General features: G+C 34.5%; 2 protein-coding genes across 2 annotated transcripts in view; one reads left to right on the top strand and one right to left on the bottom strand.

Moving 5' to 3' along the window:
• LOC141385623 (uncharacterized) overlaps positions 1-20,567 on the top strand; it is a 355,697-nt gene that overhangs the window by 35,442 nt on the left and 299,688 nt on the right. The gene's annotated exons all lie outside the window — the stretch shown is intronic.
• On the bottom strand, positions 1,278-18,743 carry gna14 (guanine nucleotide binding protein (G protein), alpha 14). The gene is given in 7 exon segments (NM_001003753.1): positions 1,278-2,308; positions 7,075-7,228; positions 7,308-7,437; positions 7,520-7,648; positions 13,458-13,612; positions 13,709-13,893; positions 18,583-18,743. Coding segments are annotated over 7 exon segments (1,065 nt in total). The 5' UTR covers positions 18,704-18,743; the 3' UTR covers positions 1,278-2,117.

Below are 20,567 nucleotides of genomic sequence, written 5' to 3' on the forward strand. Positions count from 1 at the left end.
GACTACTGTGCATATTTTAGATACATGACAATAATTCTTTTTTAAATGTAATGTTTTTTTTTTTCTTTAAAGGAAAGTATTGTTGAATTATAAAGTGCACCTATACAGCTATATTTTACTTGTTTTCACATAAAAAAAATAGTGGCTAAGAAATACTTATTTGGTGTGGTCAGAGATAAATTTGGTAAATCCTCAAATTTGAGCCCTGAAAAGTCGTGAAATAAAAACTTATTGCATTGCGACACAACCCAATTGCTCATGTACACTGAGCAAGCTAATACACGATACACACAACAACTTAAATGAACGAGAAGGCATGTAGACATAACACAAAATCTAAATCAAGTCATTTTAGCATGTCAAAGTCAAATTTATGCATATAAAATATATTTTCCCAACAGGAAAAGTGTGTCTAGCAGCAATGCTAATAGCAATGTTGGAAATCTACTAGCCACAGTGGCTGGTGATCAAAAAAGTTAGTCATGCCCTGTGTGAGTATATATATATATATATATATATATACAATTGAAGTCGGAATTATTAGCCCCCCTGAAATATTAGACCGCTTGTTTATTTTTTCCCCAATTTCTGTTTGATGGAGAGAAGATTTTTTTCAACACATTTTTAATCATAATAGTTTTAATAACTCATTTCTAATAAATGATTTATTTCCTCTTTGCCATGATGACAGTACATAATATTTTACTAGATATGTTTCAAGACACTTCTATACAGCTTAAAGTGACATTTAAAGGCTTGACTAGGATAATTAGGTTAACTAGAAAGGTTAGGGTAATTAGGCAAGTTATTGTATAACAATGTTTTTTTTCTGTAGATTATCGAGAAAAAATATAGCTTAAAGGGGCTAATAAATTTTGTCCCTAAAATTGTGTGTAAAGATTTAAAAACTGCTTTTATTCTAGCTGAAAAAAACAAATAAGACTTTCTTCAGAAGAAAAAAATATTATCAGACATACTGTGAAAATTTCCTATATACATATACACAGAGTTGCCACTTCTCAGACGTAAGGTTAAAAAAATACTTATGGTCACATTTATTTTTTCTCACCAACATATTGGTTGTAAAATAAACAATTGTATGTGTCATACACATATTCCTTTTGTTTTCAAGTTATCGCAATGAAAAATGTGACTGTCCATACAAAAATACGCATAAACAAAAATGTTATATTAACAGTGACTCCATATTTAGCAATTTTGCAATTGTGACACTCCTATAGTATCAGAAAGTGTTGAAATCAGTTAAAACTTTTTACTGGAAAAAAAGTCCTTTAATGAAATTTAAATGTAAAAACAAATAATAAAAAATATATATTTGTATAATATTTATTAAATAATATGCAATGGCTGCTAAATGCAAAAGTATTTGATTGGATTTCTCGGTACATTTTACAATAAGCAGCAGCTTTTTTCCCACTTTTCACTGAATTCATCTGTAATCATGTTACAATAAACATGAAACAATCTGTATAATGGCATCATTCTTATGTCCATGTCAGTTTTAAGCAGATTGTTTGAATAGCAAAGACAGTGGCTACACATGATTTGCATGGATTCAAAGTGTCCCTTTCATGCTATAAGGCTTAATTCATATTTTATTCAAATCTGTTAGAAATAGAATGCAATATTGAAGATATTCACAACAGATGCTACATTAAGTATCAATGAAAATATTTATCTAATTCACCTGATATTACAAATTAAGGTATTGCAGTAAATTTAGATCTATTTAGCATAATAAAGCATTTCATATAGAAAAATATCCTAGTGGAGAGAAAAAAAAAGTTCCTGACATTTCCTGAAAAAATATTCTTTTTTTAAAAAGTTTAAAAGACAGCTAACACTAAATAAAAATTATCTTATCATTCACTCTACCTCATGTTGTTCCAAACCTGTGTCGCATGCCTCTGATTAACATAAAATTAGACATTTCTTTTTTGGGCATGTCTATAATTTATGTAAGCACAAGCAGGCTATAAGTTCACACAATATTTCCATACAGCAATGTCAGTCTTCATTCACAGATCATATAAAGCTTTTCATTGGATCAGGAGTGAAAACCATTCTAACAGTATATGTAAAAACACTCCTGTCACCTAACCTAAGTTAAATGCGCTGAGGGTGTTGCGCAGAATGGTGTCCTTTACTGCTTCAAAAACAAAACGGATATTTTCAGTGTCAGTCGCACAGGTAAAATGTGCATAGATCCGCTTCTGTTTGTCGGGGTTCTGTTCCTCATACATTTTCAAGATGAACTTCATTGCAGCATCTGCATCATTTTTAGGCCCTGTGGAAGAAGCAGAAAAGATTTCCAATGATGATCAGAGTTAATCGAAAAATCTCCAGCAGTGTCAGGAATTAGTAAAAACAAATTGACCAAAGCTGCTAACCTAAAGTAGCTGCATTTTCTTTTTTGAAAACCACAAGGTAGTGCAGTAACTCATTTAATTAGTGTAGTAATTTAATTACCATTTAATAACTAACGCCTACTGTATATTACAGTCTGCTCCAAACAATATGAAATATCAATCATGCAATTCATACTAAATGTGATTAGACTATTGTACATATCCATATTGTAGGCTCCTCTTAATTTTTTTATTTTTTTGTATGTGTGTGTAAATATTGTGTTTAACAAAATACACCGAGATCAAATAACAGCAACATTTGCAGCAAGGAGAAAGGTTATAACTTGAATTTATGAAGATTACAGCAGTCAGAGGTTAATAGGAAGTGTACAGGCCCTTGTTTTGAATAATTTCAGCACATCTTTCTTCACATGACATCACTACTCCACTGTGAACTTTGTCATCAATGATTTTTTTACAGCATTTCAGTCAGGTTTAGATCAGAACTCTGAGCCGACCATTTAATTTCTTTTAGCCTCAAAGAACAGCTTCACCCATTTTGCTGTGTGACAGGATAAATTTTTTTCTGCATGAAAATTGCTGGTTGGTTGGTCAATGAATGCCGGCAAGGAACCATATGTTCATTAAAATTGCACCAGAGCACCCCCGTGAACCCTTAGAGTTTCTGCAGGTTTCAACAAGTCAAATTTAAGACTTTTTAAGGCTCTTATAAAGGAAATAGGAAGTGCTGTCGCCTCACAGCAAAAAAAGTAGCTGTTTCGAGCCTCAACTGGGTCAGTTGGCATTTCTCTGTGGAGTTTGCATGCTCTCCCCATGTTCATGTGGGTTTCCCCTGAGTGCTCCGGTTTCCCCCACAAGTCCAAAGACATGTGGTATAGGTAAATTGGGTAGGCCAGTGGTTCTCAAACTTTTTTCATCAAGTACCACCTCAGAAAAAAGATTGTCTCTCCAAGTATACCACCAAAAATGAGCAGTATTGAAATACAGTAGCGTAGTAGGCCCAGTAAAGCAGCTACAACTCTGCACAGTTAAAACAACGTGGCAGATTACCTCAGAAATATAGGCTATATTTATAAATGGCATATTATATGCATAATTTTTGAGAAATTTTTAAATGTGTGTAGCATGAACATGACATATTTCATTCCTCCGCGTACCACTTGAAGGAAGCCTGCGTACCACTAGTGGTACACGTACCACAGTTTGAGAACCACTGGGGTAGGCTAAATTGTCCATAGTTTATGTGTGTGAATGAGAGTGCATGGGTGTTTCCCAGTGATGGGTTGCAGCTGGAAGGGCATCTGCTGTATAAAGCATATGCTGGATAAGTTGGCGGTTCATTCTGCTGTGGCGACCCCTGATTAATAAAGGGACTAAAGCGAAAAGAAAATGAATGAATATATGTGAGATACAGATCTGATTAGGAAAAAATGTAACACTTTACAATAAGGTTCATTAGTTAATGCATTTACTAACATGAACTAATCATGAACAACACTTGTACAGCATTTATTAATCATAATTGAACATTTACTAATGCATTATTAACATCCAAGTCCAAGCTTGTCAACATTAGTTAATGCACCATGAGTTAACATGAACTAACAATGAACTACGGTATTTTCATTAACTAACGTTAACTAACATGAACAAATACAGTAGCAAATGTATTGTTCATTGTTTGTTCATGTTAGTTAATGCAATAATTAACATTAACTAATAAACCTTATTGTAAATTGTGACCGGAAAAAATAATAATTTGTTGTGGCTTTTGATTTCTTCCCATTGGGTGGTGTAAATAGACCATTTGCTGATTTGCCAACCACCATTAAACAAAAAAGAAGAAGAAGCTTGTGTTATATGCTGATTTCATACACACAGTGTTAGCTGTCAAGCTGCTGCTGAGCAATCAGACCGTATCATGTGAGCAAATGAATCCTGAGTTTTGCATTTACATACCATGCAATCATCCAATACAGTGAAAGTTGATGTCATGCTAAAATTGCAAAGAAGTCACGACTGATTGTTTATTGAGTTTCTCTGCATTCTACTGCCCCCTTATGCACTTGCCTTTTGTCTTTTCAGGGGACTTGAATGAGTTAGTAACATTGTAAAGATCTGGCATGACATCTCTTGTTACGGATGAAAGGGACATCCCTTTCACCTTCATCTGTATAGTGTAAGGTTTTATTTACTTTAGAATAACCCTTTACATTTGATACATAAAAAATGGTAGATGATTGATTACTATATATGTTTTTTATTATCTACAGGCATTTTCTTATCTAGGGGAGAGCGGGGTACAAAGCAATACTTTTTTGTTTTGGCCAAATAATGAAAAAAGTAATGGGGTTAGAGAAATTATTTATTTATTTTTTTTACCAACAACATAAAAGTCTCTCCTACAAATGCCCACTTGTTGTACTGTATGATTGACGAATTTATGGTTTCTGTGCAGTTTTACCAAAAATGCCAGGAGTATAAATGTTACTATTTACCCCACCTGTGGGGCAAGTTGTAACAGACAGAGGGTTAGTTGTAACACATGCTTAAAAACGCTAATTTCACAGTTAATTTAATTTACTTTAAATAATAGCTATATTTCCTCATTACTTAGCTCAATTTATTGTTTATTCTACATAGCACAGCATGTTTATTTATTTATTTATTTATTGGACAAACACATTTGGATTATTATATATTATTATACAATGCATTTATTGTAGAATTAGCAACACAAAAATATTTTCTATTAAAAACAATTTATTTAAAAAGTTTTAAACATTTCACTCAAAATTCACAAAAAAATGTGTTAGTTTAGTTAGTGTCCAACCAAGTGTGGCCTAATTGTAACACCCTGTTACAACTAACCTCGCTGTGTTGTGTTTTATTCAAAAGTGGCTAGCAGTCACTGTGTTTTTACATCTTTCAAAATAGTTCCATCTTTTAGCCTACGTAATAACAACAATATAAGATTTTGCATACATGCATTCACAGATTTTTTTTAATAAAAAAATTTTGACTATAATAAAAAATACTTTTATGCTGCAAAAATGGTTTCTTCTGTGTTTCTTGTTAGAATGTTGCCATAATTTTACAATAATTGGCAGGAAAACATCTGCCAACACTGTGGTAAAAACCTCATAAAGCATGGTTAACCCTAGAAATTACCTTAAAACTCTTTGTTACATTTTACCCCACGTTACTTTTTGCTTCACGCTCACCTAGCACATAAACTCTGAAATTGTCTTTCTAATACAGTTTGTGAGACAGACAAACTGGGAGGAAAAAATAATACATACAGTAAACAGCCCCAGATGGTGAGGGAGGGCATTGATGAATCAACCCTAAAGGCTGATTCTCAGCAATCAATTTGGCTAGCCTGCACACTCACCTAGGACCCGCTTAAACAAGCACCATTTGTCATGACACATGAGATCTTCATTCTCAAGGTCACCAATGTCTTTCTAGGCTGCAGCTCTGACTATTATCCATTTGGCCAGAGGAGAACTGGTCCCCCGACTGAGACAGGTTTCTTCAAAGGTTTTGGTTTCTGTTGTCTTCTACCTTACATGGCTGTTGGGGTCAGTGAAGCTGATTTTCAGTTCGTCCCTCAACGGTGACATTAAACTAAGTAAAGTTTATTTATTAACTAATTTCGAGAGAAGCATGTGATTATGATTGAACATGGCTGGTCCCGCATTAACAAATGCATGATTCACCCATGAAATGACTCCTAACTCACTGTAAAAAAACTCTTCCACCTTTCCCTATACAGGACGACATGACAGCCCAGTGGTTACCACTGTTGCCTCACAGCAAGAACGTCACTGGTTCAAATCCTTAACAGCCCAGCTGTCATTTCTCTGCGGAGTTTACTGTACATGTTCTTCTTGTGCTCGAGTGGATTTTTCCCGGGTTGCTCGGTTTCTTCCCAAAACATATGTCATTAAGTGAATTGATCAATTAACACTATAGTCGAACTACTAACAAGCAGTATATCTCTACATAGCAAATTATGATCTGTCATCAGCTCTAAACAGGGGGGAGGGGTGAGGGGTTCTCAAGACCTAAATGAGCTCAAACTCCCCTCTTGCCCTGCAAATGGGAGGGAGCCCCAGGCTCAAAGATCTTATGAGCACAGGGCTCTCTCCCGGGACAGCATGCCAAACTCGCTTTATTCAATTATCAGCTAAGTGGGGGCTCTTAAAATAACATTAAAGCTAATATTTTTTAACTCCACTGAATAGCATAACAGTATTTTGTTTGTTTTATCATATCTATTACACATTATTTATGTGGTTGATTTGTTGTATTTGAGTTGACATACATTATTTTGTCAGAATCCAGTGTTATGGGCACTCCCATGTCATAATTTACTCCTTCTCATATTTTCATCCTTTCATATTTGAAATACAAATTACGATTTGAAAAATGCTTAAGTTTTGGGCCTTCATTGAAAGTCATTACAAACTTTCATTCATCAAAAGACCCATTCAAAAACTAAATATTAAAACATTTTAAAAACAATTTTTTTAAATTTTAAAACAAACTGCATATGACATCTGGTAAATCATGTCATCTTGTATAATTATTTAAAAGTAATTGGACTATTTAAAAGGAAAAACAAGGACTTGGAAAATTTGCCAAAAGTGAGGAATAAGATTGTCAGCCATTCACCAACCTGTGAACTGTGGATAATACTTCGCAAGGTCTGACTTTAAGATCTTATCCTTCAGGATATCTGTCTTATTAAGGAACAAAATGACAGAGGAATCCTGAAACCAGGGATAGGAGATGATTGTCTTAAAAAGTGCCTTGCTTTCTTCCATTCGATTCTGTGGAGGAATAACATCGTATAAACAAAAAGAATCAAATCCAAAGTTTTTCTTAATATCTCATAAGAAATAGACTAACCTCATTCGCACTCTCAAATAAGAACTGATCATATTCGCTCAGAGCCACCAAGAAGATTACAGATGTGACGTTTTCAAAACAATGGATCCACTTCCGTCTTTCTGACTTTTGGCCTCCGACATCAACCATTCTGAAGATTCAGCAATAAATTTTCAATTTACAAACTGTTCCATTGTTATTTAGCCATCGTCACTACACCAGTTAGTAGTTACCTGAATAGAACACTCTGAAGGTCAAAGACGTATTCAATGATGCCTGTGGTTGGAACTCGGACTCGTAGAATATCCTGCAAAGTCGGCATGTAAAACCCTGCAGCTATTCTGTCCATGTCATCAAGGTAACTGAAAAACATGCAGAAAAGACTTATTTAAAAACACATATACTCAGAAAACACAGAAATATGAACATTTCAACTTCCCTGGATAAAGGATCCAATGATATTTAATTAATGAATGCTTGATTGTGTGCTAAAATGTCCTGCTGGCTTCAATTTATAGTACACATTTTACAAGTTTGTGCATACCCTGAGAGCAGTATGTACATTCATTCATTTATTTTCTTGTCAGCTTAGTCCCTTTATTAATCCAGGGTTGCCACAGCGGATTGAACCGCCAACTTATCCAGCACGTTTTTACGCAGCGGATGCCCTTCCAGCCGCAACCCATTCCTGGGAAACATTTACACACACTCATTCACACTCAGGGCCCTATCATACACCCGGCCCAGTGTGGCGCAAGACGCGGTGCAATAGTCTTTTGGTAGTTTCAGCTTGGCGCAAGAGTTTTAAGGCGTTGCGCTACGCTGTTTAAATAGCAAATGCATTAGCGCTCATTTGTGCACCCATAGGCGTTCTGGTCTAAAAAGGAAGGCGTTCTGAGGCGGACCGCTGGCACGTCGCTATTTTGAGAAACTATAATAGATTTTTCATTAGACCAAAACTAACCCGGTCTAAACTCCGGCGCAGAGTTGAGCCTCGCTTACGTACTGCTTAATATGCACAAGAGAGCAATAGGCAAATATCTTTACATATGAAAAAAATTAAATATTAAGGATATATATAGGATATAATAAGAATAGATATAGGATATAAATATAAAGGTTTAAAATATTACAAAATATATTATTTTCTAGCGTACATAAATATGAAAAATCACTGCTTTTATGTCTTCTTCATCTCGGGAGGCTTTTTCAGTTCATTCATAACAATTTGCTTTTGTATAATGTTATTATTATTAGCAGTATTATTTATTATATCCATATTTATATTTGTTTTATTAAAAACAAGCTTAGATTTGCCCACCTGTCAGGTTTTAGACCATATTATTTTGGCCATAAGTATTTTGACTACACTTGGTCATTATTGTTCATTTATTGGTTTACTAGAAATTAGAACTGAATTTAGAAATAGTTTTGAAACAAATGTTTGTGCTTAACAAACTAAATTAATTATTTATAGGCTAATTGATGTCTGTGCGTAAAGGTTTCCCTATCCAAGAGCGAATGTGAAAGTAGTTCCATTATCTCTCATTCTCACGCAGTAGATGCTCTGTTTACCAGTGATCTGTTAAAAAACTGTCAACTGTTAACTGTTTGCTTGTGAAATGCTCATTTTTTCCACTTAGACTTACTTTGCGTCCTGTAAATAGCGAATGCGCTCTTGGCGCAACAGAGCTGGGTCTTAAAGGGAATGGGAGATGAGACTCTAATTGGTTTATTCTCAAAACACACCTATAACTCATTAAGAAAATAAATTCAACCCTTTTAGCTCATGCGCCTTGGCGCAAAGCGCATTTTCCCGTCCTTAAATTAGCAAAAATGCGTTCTGACACACCCTGAAAGCGTTTGCGCCCTGCGTTTTGCGCTCTGCGCATGGACCGTCAAAATAGAGCCCTCATACACTACGGACAATTTAGCCTGCCCAATTTACCTGTACCACATGTCTTTGGACTGTGGTGGAAACCTGAGCACCCGGAGGAAACCCACGCGAACGCAGAGAAAACATGCAAACTCCACACTGAAACGCCAACTGACCCGGCCGAGGCTCGAACCAGTGACCTTCTTGCTATGAGGTGACAGCACTACCTACTGTGCCACTGCGTTATGTATGCAGTATGTACAAAGATATACTATTAGAAAAAATAACTTATTTCTTCTGTCAGTATTCTGAAGTATGCATTAAATTTTTTATCCCATTGGGACACAGGGGAGGTTTTCTAAATGCAAGTGAAGTGGCTTAACTGGCACCTGTTGATCTTTGGCACCGGTTGATAATAGTAGTATAGCAGATGAAGAACATATTAATTTATTCATACTTCTCATGTTCAAAATAAAAAGACATTTTACTTTTTAGCAGGCAAGCAGTTAAAATTAAAATGTTCTATTATGACATGCACCATTTGTGGCTTTGTTTCATATTAAATGGCTTGCCCTTTTGCCTAAATACTTTCAAGGGGGTTAAACTTCAGAGTGAAAGTTGTAGGCAAATATAAACAAGTGTCCAGAATAGATCTGGGTCCGGTCTCCTGACTTTTATGAATCTCAGCTCTAAAAAGGTTTGAATAAGATCATTCTGTGACATCTTGTCTACCAAGATGCCCTTCTTGCTCCATCCTGTCATGGTCTTCAAAGATCCCTCACATCTTTGGAACCCACACACACAGTATTGAAATGGACTCCTGAAAACTCCTAGAAAATTTGCTTCAAAATGCATGTAATGTGTGTATAATCTACATATTCTCCTCCTTAATTTCAAACACTTTAATATGCTATTTTCAAGGCATTAGATAGAGTAAGAATGCATGAATAACGTTTTATGTATTTTTTTAAAACTGTCATGTTTACTATCTGCTTTGTACATAATTCTACAGTGCATGATCTAGGACATATGATGATAACTTGTATGCAGGGCCAGCGCGGCCATAGAGGCGACCTAGAAGGCCGCCTGGGGCAGCAGAATAGAGAGGGCGCCGTCCGCGTCACCTACCTCACCACCCTTGTCCTCAGTTATACCTGCGCCTAGGGCGGCAGAATAGAGAGGGCGGTGTTCGCAAGACCATCCTCACCACCCGCGTCCTCAGTTACATCCGGTGAGGGGTCTGGATGCAGACCTGGTATAGTTCAATCTGAGCTGCATCCAATGGTTTTTAATGGGCTCACCTAACCCCACCACTAACCCTACCCCTCACAGTGATGTCAGGGGTTCATTCGAGTGCATTGTGTCTGACATTGCATCGCTAAGTGATGCAATCTCAGCTTGCATCGTAAAGGCTGCATCCAGATACTATTGTATATCTGCGCCTAGGGCGGCAGAATGGAGAAGGCGGCGTCCACAACAGTTCCCTCACCAACCGCGTCCTTAGTTATATCCACGTCTAGGGCGGCAGATTAGAGGGCAGCGTCCGCGACACCACTCTCACCACGCGCATCCTCAGTTATATCCTCAGTTATATCCCGGGTCACGACACCAATGTAACCCCATAAGTCCTACACCACCCAACCCGTTTTAAGCTGGGATCAAACCAGCGACTTTCCGCATGGGAGTCAGTTGCTCTAACAAGGAAGCTAAAGACTAGCCTAGGAGGCCTAGACTAGGAGGCGTCTAGCTTCTAGCGTCTGTTAGAGGAGTGAGGTTTACCTGCACAGCACTTCACTAGCTGGCCTCTGCTACTCCAAGACCAGTGAGGAAAAACAAAGGAATGCTCCAGCGCAAACTTTCCTCTCAAAGCCATTGGTCAGTCAGTAGAGAATGGGTGTGATTTGACTAATAATTAAATCTATCTACACAGCCAAAAATCAGGGCAGAACATCTCCAGAGAAGACTTATTTTCACTTTTCCTGTTTCTTTTCACGTATCGCCCAACTCAGACACAAGCACACAAAAATACTTACCAAGAATCTCCATTTTTTTCATGCATCACATGAAGAGAGAGACCCAATGCAGGTACTGGTCATGTGTTTCTAAGCTGTGCCCCTTTTCATTAAAAAGGTGTTATACTTGGTGGTTCTTTTTTGTCGTCAGGGTAACTGAGAGAATATTGCCATTTATTACCTAAATTTTATATTTCCTTGCTTTGCTGTGTTTTATGGATTGACGTTTTGTCCGCTATATGTGTTAATCATTAAATCATTTAAATTGTGTTGGATGTGCCTTTGTTTTTTCACAGAAATGGTTGCTTTAATGGTATTTTAACATCTTTTTACTACCATCTTTATTAAAGTGTAATAAAACATATAAAATGATTCCCTTACTGTACAAGTAAAGGGTCTACGCAGGTGTGCGAACTAATGACTGAGAATCGGGGGGAGGGGGTTATGGTGTTCTGTTTCCTTCCTTTCGAACCTTCCAACATTTAAACATAGAATAATTTAAAAATCGTTAAAGTCATCTCTCTTATGGGTGTAATTTGCTTTCCAAGTATTTTTTACAGTTCAGTTTTAGCGATCTTCATGTTGACAACTGCGCTCCCTTTGTAGTACGCTTTGAAAACATTTATGCTATTTTGAACACAGCCATGGCTCATGACGAAAGCCATAGGTGACCTATTATTTAAAAACGGAATTTACTTTGTCTCCAAAGCTTGTGAAACAAAAATATATAGCATATGTTAATGGTTTAATCTATAGTAGGTCATTTATTAAGAAATGAATCTGTACTGTATATGACATGCCTGTTGGTTAGAAGATTTCTGCAGTGGTTTGAATGTGGCAAATTGTACAATAATTTATTGTATTATTGTATTTATTGTAAAATAAATCAAATTTAATTTAAAAAATAATAATAATAATTAATATTATTAATTACGATTTTTTTATTTCTTAATAAATAGCCTACTGTAAATTACAACAGTTAATGATTTATATGATTTATATATGAGATTAAAATAAGTGTTACCAATTAATATTGGACAACTAATGCTTCCTGATAACTGAACCAAGGCCGTGATCTTAATGCTCAACCAATGTTCCATACAAAAGATCAAAATTTCATGTTCCAGTGTTGCAGTTAAATCAAGAAGTAAAAGAATAACACAGAATCACTCACTATTTCTCTCAAACTTTTGGTTGGGTTAGTTAGGGTTAGGGTTACGGTTAGGTTTGGTAACACTTTACAATAACAGTACATGAATAATGATGTATTAATATGTAACTAAACATTACTTTATTATGAATTAATGATGAGTTAATGTATATGCTAACCATGAACTTACTTTAATTAAAACATGAGTCACAAGAGTTCATGTGTGAATGCCGGCTACCTTAATTACTTGTTAGTACATGCTGTTAATTAATGTATTAATTAACATTTATGTTTAAGCTAAATTTTATGTATAATTATTTTGTGACTTTACTTGGAGGGGCACATCATCCTTAACTGGGAGAGGGCCATAAGCTCAAGGGATCCTTAAGCCCAGGGCTCCCACTTTCGCAGGGCGTGAGAAAATTGAGCTCAGGTTGATCTCAAACTCCCCTGCTGCTAAGGTCAAGTTAAACTTCCTAAGAGTAAGACATTAGAAAAAAGATTAAGGCTTATTTTATTTACAATAAAGAGCATATTTGGACGGTGGGAGGAAACCGGGGAACCCGGGGGAAACCCAACCGTACACGGGTAAACATGCAAACTCTGCGAGGACCTGACGCCATTGGTATTCTTGCTGTGAGGCAAAAGTACTAGTTACTGGGCCACCGTGCCGCCCATTCTGGATAAAGGTGGAAGACGGAGAGGAGTTTCTTTCAGACGAAGATAGTTGTAGAAAGGAAATGAGGATATATATAGTTACTTGGGATCCTTTGATTGGAGGATCATGATTAGCTAATGTGGGCTAGCTGGGTCAATAATGAGCATGTGCTCCTCTCGAAATTAGTTTAATATTAAACTTTACTTAAACTGTTCATGTTGATGTTGACATTTTTCTATTGTTATTCAGTGTAAACGCACTACATGAACATGCATAAGTAGTTAAAAATTGGTTAATGATAATGTGCTCCTCCAAATAAAGTCATGATATAATTATACATTAACATATCATACGTACATTATGGTTAAATCAAGCATGTCTAACTCTGCAAAATCAACTTAATCTAAAAACAATATCTTAAAACAAAAGCATTTATCATATATGTGTAAAACAAAGAAACATTCACAGCACTTACTATTTGGTAGAGTCGGATAACTGATACTCTCTCCTGCGTTCATAGCATTTCTGCAGGCCTTGGTCTTTCCACACACTCTTGATGGCTTCAGCATATTTAGCCTCCATTGTTTGCACTGATTCTGCTTCCACCTCCTTAAGCATTGCAGCAAATGTCTGCAACACAATTGTTCACAATTTCAGTCTTGTTTTTATTTTATTTAGATATTTAATAATAAAACACATCATTGTGTCTGAATATATGGTGCATACTTCATTTTTGCTTTCAGCAAAGGGGATTTTCAGGTTCTCCATGGCTTTAAGCATGCTTTGAATGGAAGTAAAGACATTCTGGTACACCAGTTTGGCAAAGGACCTCTTGTCTTCCTCTGTGTAGCCCTTGCCATGTATAATTCTCATCTGCTTGATGAAAGTGCTCTTCCCACTCTCTCCTGTGCCTGTGCAGTAACATGAAAAGTTTTAGCACAGAGAAATCATGCATCACACAGTTATTGTGCTGCATATCTTCAAAGCTAAACCACGGATTTTAATTGGATAGTTTCAGCAAAACGATTTGCCCTTCAATAATGTTATCTTTAAGTCTGGCTCAGTCACCAAATATTTAAATTGTATGAAAAAGAATATCTTGGACTGAATTACTTTTTTTTATGTCCCATGAGGGAATATTTTGTCCACACCATTAGGTTGAGTGAATCATGGCTTATGACTAAAGTTTTATTTTAATTTTATTTATTTTCATTCATTCATTTTCTTTTCGGCTTAGTCTCTTTATTAATCAGGAGTCGCCTCAGTGGAATGAACCACCAACTTATCCTGAATATATTTTATGCACGACTACGGCCAATTTAGTTTATTCAATTCACCTATACCCACATATCTTTGGACTGTGGGGAAACTGTAGCATCAAAGGAAACTCACACGAACAAGGGGAGAACATGCAAACTCCACACAGAAATGTCAATTGACCCTGCCGAGACTCAAAATAGCGACCTTCTTGATGTGAGGCAATTATGCTACCCACTGTACCACGTGATGCCCCTATTTTATTTTATGGGGAAAGATATTTTTTACCACTGATTTTAAATCTTTTCTTGGTCATTTAGAAAAAATGGGATAGTTGTCCCAAAATACAAAATAAAAAAAAACGAATTTATTCATTCATATTTGTCAATATTTTCTGTTAAACACAAAACAAGATATTCTGAAGAGTTAATGGTTTCCAGATTGTTTCTTTTGTGTTTAAGTCAAGGGTGAGTAAATTATGACACTGGCCTTTAAACTGTTTTATTCCTTTAAATATATCTGTCATAATGTCAAACATCTAATGTATTATTTTTACATTTAAACTTGTACTTCGACAATAATCATTTACATTTTGCCTTCATGAGACCACTTAAATGACAGCTTAAAAAAAAATTATATAGTTTTTGTACTTTAAATATTGCATGTACTTTTTTGTCACTTGTGTTACTTTACTGGTGCTACTTTTTTAGCAATATTAAAGGTATTTATTTTTCATTCATTCATTTTATCTTCGGTTTAGTGCCTTTATTAATCCGGTGTTGCCTCAGTGGAATGAACTGCCAACTAATCCGGCATATGTTTTACGCAGCGTATGCCCTTCCATCTGCAACCCATCTCTGGGAAACATCCATACACACTCATTCACACACATACACTAAAGACAATTTAGCCTACCCAATTCACCTATACCGCATGTCTTTGGACTGTGGGAGAAACCAGAGCACCCGGAGGAAACTCACGCGAACACAGGGAGAATTTGCAAACTCCACACAGAAACGCAGACGGACCCAGCCGAGGCTCAAGCAGCGACCTTCTTGCTGTGAGGCGACAGCACTACCTACTTTATTAATAATATTTTTAATAATAATTATAAATACTATTTCTTGATTTTTTTAGCACTTGTCGTCAGGGTAACAAAATAATGATAATGCAATAAATAAGGAGATATATTTTAGTTGTTTTAATTAGGGTTGTTAAAAGCATGATTTAATGATGATTTTTAATGATGAGTCCATTTCTGCAACCATATGTTTGCTTTAAAAATGAAAAAAAAATGTAAACAAATCTTATTAACTAAGCAATGATGTCATCATAAATCTTGAGAGGAGCAGAATTCAATGGATGTAAAATATTATCATAATTAAATTTCTTACATATCTCAACACATTTTTTAATGTGACATAGGGAAAAAAAACACAATAACACCAGCGACACAAATCAATCACCAGTGAGAAACACAATGGTTTTGAGAAAGAGAAAAGAAAAATAACACTCTAAAAAAAGTAATTTGTTTTTGACCTCAAAATAAAGCACCTTCCTTCTGTTCTGTTTAAAACATAATGTTTCGTTTTGAAATGTAAAGAAATTGTAAATCTAAAAAAAAATTAAGTGTGATATCGCTGTTATTTTTAGGGACAGAAAAATGCACATTTCTGTAGAATGACCATTCTCATAAAGTTATTTTTACCAATGATAATAAACTTAACTTCCCCCCTCATAATAAAATTCTTTAGAACAATAGGGCAGCTGTTATCAATAAGGAGTGTTTATGTGGTATGGTAGTATCTTTATTTTTATGCATGATTCGTTGGATAATAATGTTTTTTTTTTCTATCATAATGATTTTACATATAAATACAGATAGTTAAAATGGCAGTAAAAGGCTTTAATGAGTTATGAATTGCCTAAAGCTTTTTTGTTTTTGTTTAGGCTGGTAAATAGACCTCTTTGATGGTTTTTGTAATAATAAACGTATTTAGAAAGAATTAGAACATATTATAAATACTAATAAATAGAGATTACCAGTGCTCATTTCTAGAAGAAGTGGTTTGTAAAAGTATTTCATAAACTGGATCATCATAATTAATAGCAAAATGAATGTGTGAAAATGTAAACTGATATTCCATACCTATACATCTCAGCAAATCAGAAACACAGTAACAAATTCAGCTTGTGAAAATACTAGTGTTCTAATCATTTTGGCCACAACTGTAACATGTAAATTAAGTCGTGGTCACGAGAAAACAACTTTTGTCATGTCGAGATTACATTGTTGAGTCGAGATCTCGACAAAGCAAGAGAGAAAAAAAATATTTTAATGCATGACCTCTTAGGACTTCCTTAGTTTCATGTTTAGCAGAAGAAGAACATTTTCTGGATTAAAGATAAATGAAAATCAAAGTCAAAACAGTGATAAGAGCATGGCCAGGTTTAGACGTGTTGGAAAAAGATTGCGATTCTGCAGTTGTCCGCTAGAGGTCTTTAAAGCTTTACCATTGTTTTATGTAGACCTATATATTTTTCTCTTTACGTGTTAATTTTCTTTTATTTAATTTTCTTTTATTTATCATGCTGGAGGAGTAATTAACTGTTGGATGTTCCCTGATTTGTGTGGGAAAATGAGATAATGCTAACAAACGGCACAAAGCTTCAAAGACATTACAATCTGCTGGTATTAGACTGATGGTATAAGGTGATTGTTAACTCAAAATTTAAACTATATTGGTATTCTTTTATAGATTGCAAAAGTAAATATTTTGATAGGTTTTATATAAGTGAGAAGTGATACAAAACAAAACACAAATCTATCAGATTATTCCAAAGCTTCCAAAAGTCACACAAACCAAGTGATTATTCTGAAAACATTCAAAATCCAGACTGATGACATGATGAAAAAAAACATGATGGAAATATGTAGACTACAAATTCTTCACATTAAAAATTATACACTTTGTGACAACGTGAGAATTATGACAACGTTTTCTTTTTTATAATTAAGTAACCTTCAATACAGAACTGCTGACATGCAAAAATAGGATGATAAAGTGTTGATTTCCTGATGTTCATTTTAGAAATGCAGACAAAGATTTCTATTATGTATTTCCTAGTTAGATTTTTTGCCTTAGGACGTTGTAATCATGTCATCAAACTACCCTGCCAGTAAGGTGCAAAATATTTGTATATGATTTGTATTCATGTGAAACTGAACAGCTATTTTTAGACACACTAACATTCAGTATGGTCCACCATGCATACAGAAAACACAATTCTCTCCATGCAGAAAACCAAATTCATTCTGTTGAGTTTAATAACACATAACCACATATGATGGCATAAAAAATAAGATTTCAGAGTTGGATTGCTGTATACTAATCTCTAACATGTTAAACAGGTCTGACAAATGGAAGTTTTGCTGAAAGTGTGGAGATTGTTATCATGTCTGAAACAAGGAAACACTGGATAGACTTGTTCACCAGTTCTTCTAATAAACTAGTCACATTACAACCAAACAGTACTAGACAAAAAAATAAAGTCCAATAGGGACATACGTTACAAAGGGAAAACCATGAAAGAACTTAATCCCAGTGAAAAGTGATTATTTTCTATATGAAACAACTGCACATTCTGGAACTGATCCTATCTGTAAATGCTGTGTTAGGCATTCATAAAATGTTCATGTTTTGCATGTTTTTCATAAGCATCTTGATATGATTGTGTGTGTTTTTTTCATTAGGAATTGAAAAACATAACGACACATGTGACGGATGCATTGACATGATTTTGCATGTGTTTGCATATGACCACAAACCGAGGAATATGTCGTCTAAACAACTAAAGTGAAAATTTTAAGCCTTAAAATTGTATTTGAACAAAAGTACATTGCCATTTTAATTGGATAGTAAATTCATGTCAAGTAATAAAATGCTAAACAGCCGAAATGAAAGATGTTTTACATTACAGATCGTTGTGAGTTTTTTTTTTTTTTAAAGTAACATTATTGGTAGTAGTAGTAGTTATTTTAAATATTACTATTGTCGTATTTATTAATAGCTTGTTCTCTCTCTCTCTCTCTCTCTCTCTCTGTCTCTCTCTCTCTGTTTTGTAACTTTTAAAAGTTTACTTAAATATGTCTATTTTGTTTTACATCTTTTTTTAAAGCTAAGTTAAACTATATGAAAATAATAAATATATCCTTGGCAACTGACTGAATTAAAATAAAAATAAAAATAAAAAGGTTTTGTTGCATTTTCTTTAAGTAAATGAGTATTCATTTCAAGCACCAAAATGTTTTTAATAGTTATAAAAATCTATAAAGTACATACCTAAAAGTAAAAGCTTCAATTCTTTGTTGGAACTCCGCTTGTCCATTTTTAGCTTCCTCTCAATTTCTTGGTGAATCCTCATTTTCTCTTTTTCTTCGCCTGATAAACAGCACTCCTCCATCCTGAACCGTCTTAACCACCTCCAGTACTTCACAGTCAATGCATACATCAGCTCACTAGGCAGTATTAAAAGAATCGTCTTGAAGAAAGTCTATGGGAACACGCCTACCTCAGGAGCTGTGATGTGCTGTCATTTACAGGTGGAGTTTCTTCCTCATTCCCTGGATGGGGTGGGTAGTGACACGTAAAGCCTTCATTTCCTTTTCCTCTGTGCTTCAGCTGTTCTCTCCTAATTCTAGCATTATTCAACTATATATCCATGTAGTCTAAAAATCTTACATAACCAGTCTGAAAAAATGGTTATCCTTATGATTTTTAATGAAGAAAAAAACATAAAATTCTCTACAAAAAAATTTTAAAAACTATCAACAAAAAAACTTCAGCAAACCCTTTGTCAAACTACATTTTTCTCCCCATTTCAGGAATGTTTCAACTGGAAGTACAACAGGGGGGGAGGAGAACATTCTCAACTTCTGTTTCATGGCGACTTTAAAGGTATAGAGAAAAGTATCAAATGTAGAACAGATGACGATACATAAAATCTTTGCTTGTGAGTAAATTTGAACACTATTTATGTACTTGTGTTTTAGTCTAAGAATGGTTATGATGGAATCTGTTGTAAAAGTACACTGTTCTTTGTTGTTTTAAAAGTAACATTTAGCTATTTAGCTACTGTATGTAGTATTATTTACTTTTCTTTCTTATTATCACCTAAATCATGGTCCTCTTTTGTGATTATGTGGTTTATTTCATTTCAGCACTTAAATACTTAGCGATTATACTAATTATATACAATCATATTAAAATTTGGGTAGGCCAGTAACAATGTTACTAGAGCCCCCTAACCTCCTGTTGGTAAGCATTGTTTTGGCAGCATGAAAAAAATCTACATACGCCAATTAACACTGCCCAATGGATAGAGACAGACACTTCATTAGATTTTGTCTTATTAGATTGCTTTTTGCTGGTGCCAACTGCCAACACCATCGTCACCTCGGAATTATAAGGTTCTATTTGCGTTTTGAATGATTTTGAGATATTAAGTTTTAAAGATTTTGCATTCCATAGCAAACAGTATGTGTGCAACATTTGTTTTTTAAATAAAAAGTCTTAAAATGTAAACAACTTATTTAAAAAAAACATCCTATAATGTAAATAAGTTGTCAATAAGAAAATATCTTAGGATGTGTCTTAACTCAATTGTCGACAAAAATGTCACATAGAACCTTATAATTCTAACGTGACAATATGCAGCTTGTAAGGCTAACTTATGAGAGCATGTTTCACACACAAGGAACTTCTTGTAGTATTACACCTCACAATTAAAATGCCTATGAACAAAACTTGTTTGTTAACTGGTAATAAGAGAAGATTTTTCAGATTGTTCAGATTAGGAGACCAGCTAAACGAGACTGCAAAAAACTGAGAAGATGCTAAATAGACCACCATGTTTATACAAGAATGTAAATATGAAATATTTTATAAAATAAACTTTTAATATTCTTAATGAAGGGTTTTAAATGCATTTTTCAAAATTATTCAATTTAATAATAAGTTAAGACTGCACATTCTAACCATGTACTTAGAATTTGAAGAACTAGCATGCTGCTAATTAAGATTGCTTAGAGATTTTAGCTTTAGGCAGGCAAAAGCAAATTTTTTTGGTGATATGTGTCAAATATCTTCTCAAAATTTATTTAATATATATATTATATATATATATATATATATATATATATATATATATATATATATATATATATATATATATATATATATATATAATTTTATTATTATTATTTACACAAAAAAACAATGTGAAATGTGACAACATGCCACAGATGGGGCACATAGTACATTTAAGA

This window comes from Danio rerio, chromosome 5 (assembly GCF_049306965.1).
Source record: "Danio rerio strain Tuebingen ecotype United States chromosome 5, GRCz12tu, whole genome shotgun sequence".
Lineage (NCBI taxonomy): Eukaryota > Metazoa > Chordata > Actinopteri > Cypriniformes > Danionidae > Danio > Danio rerio.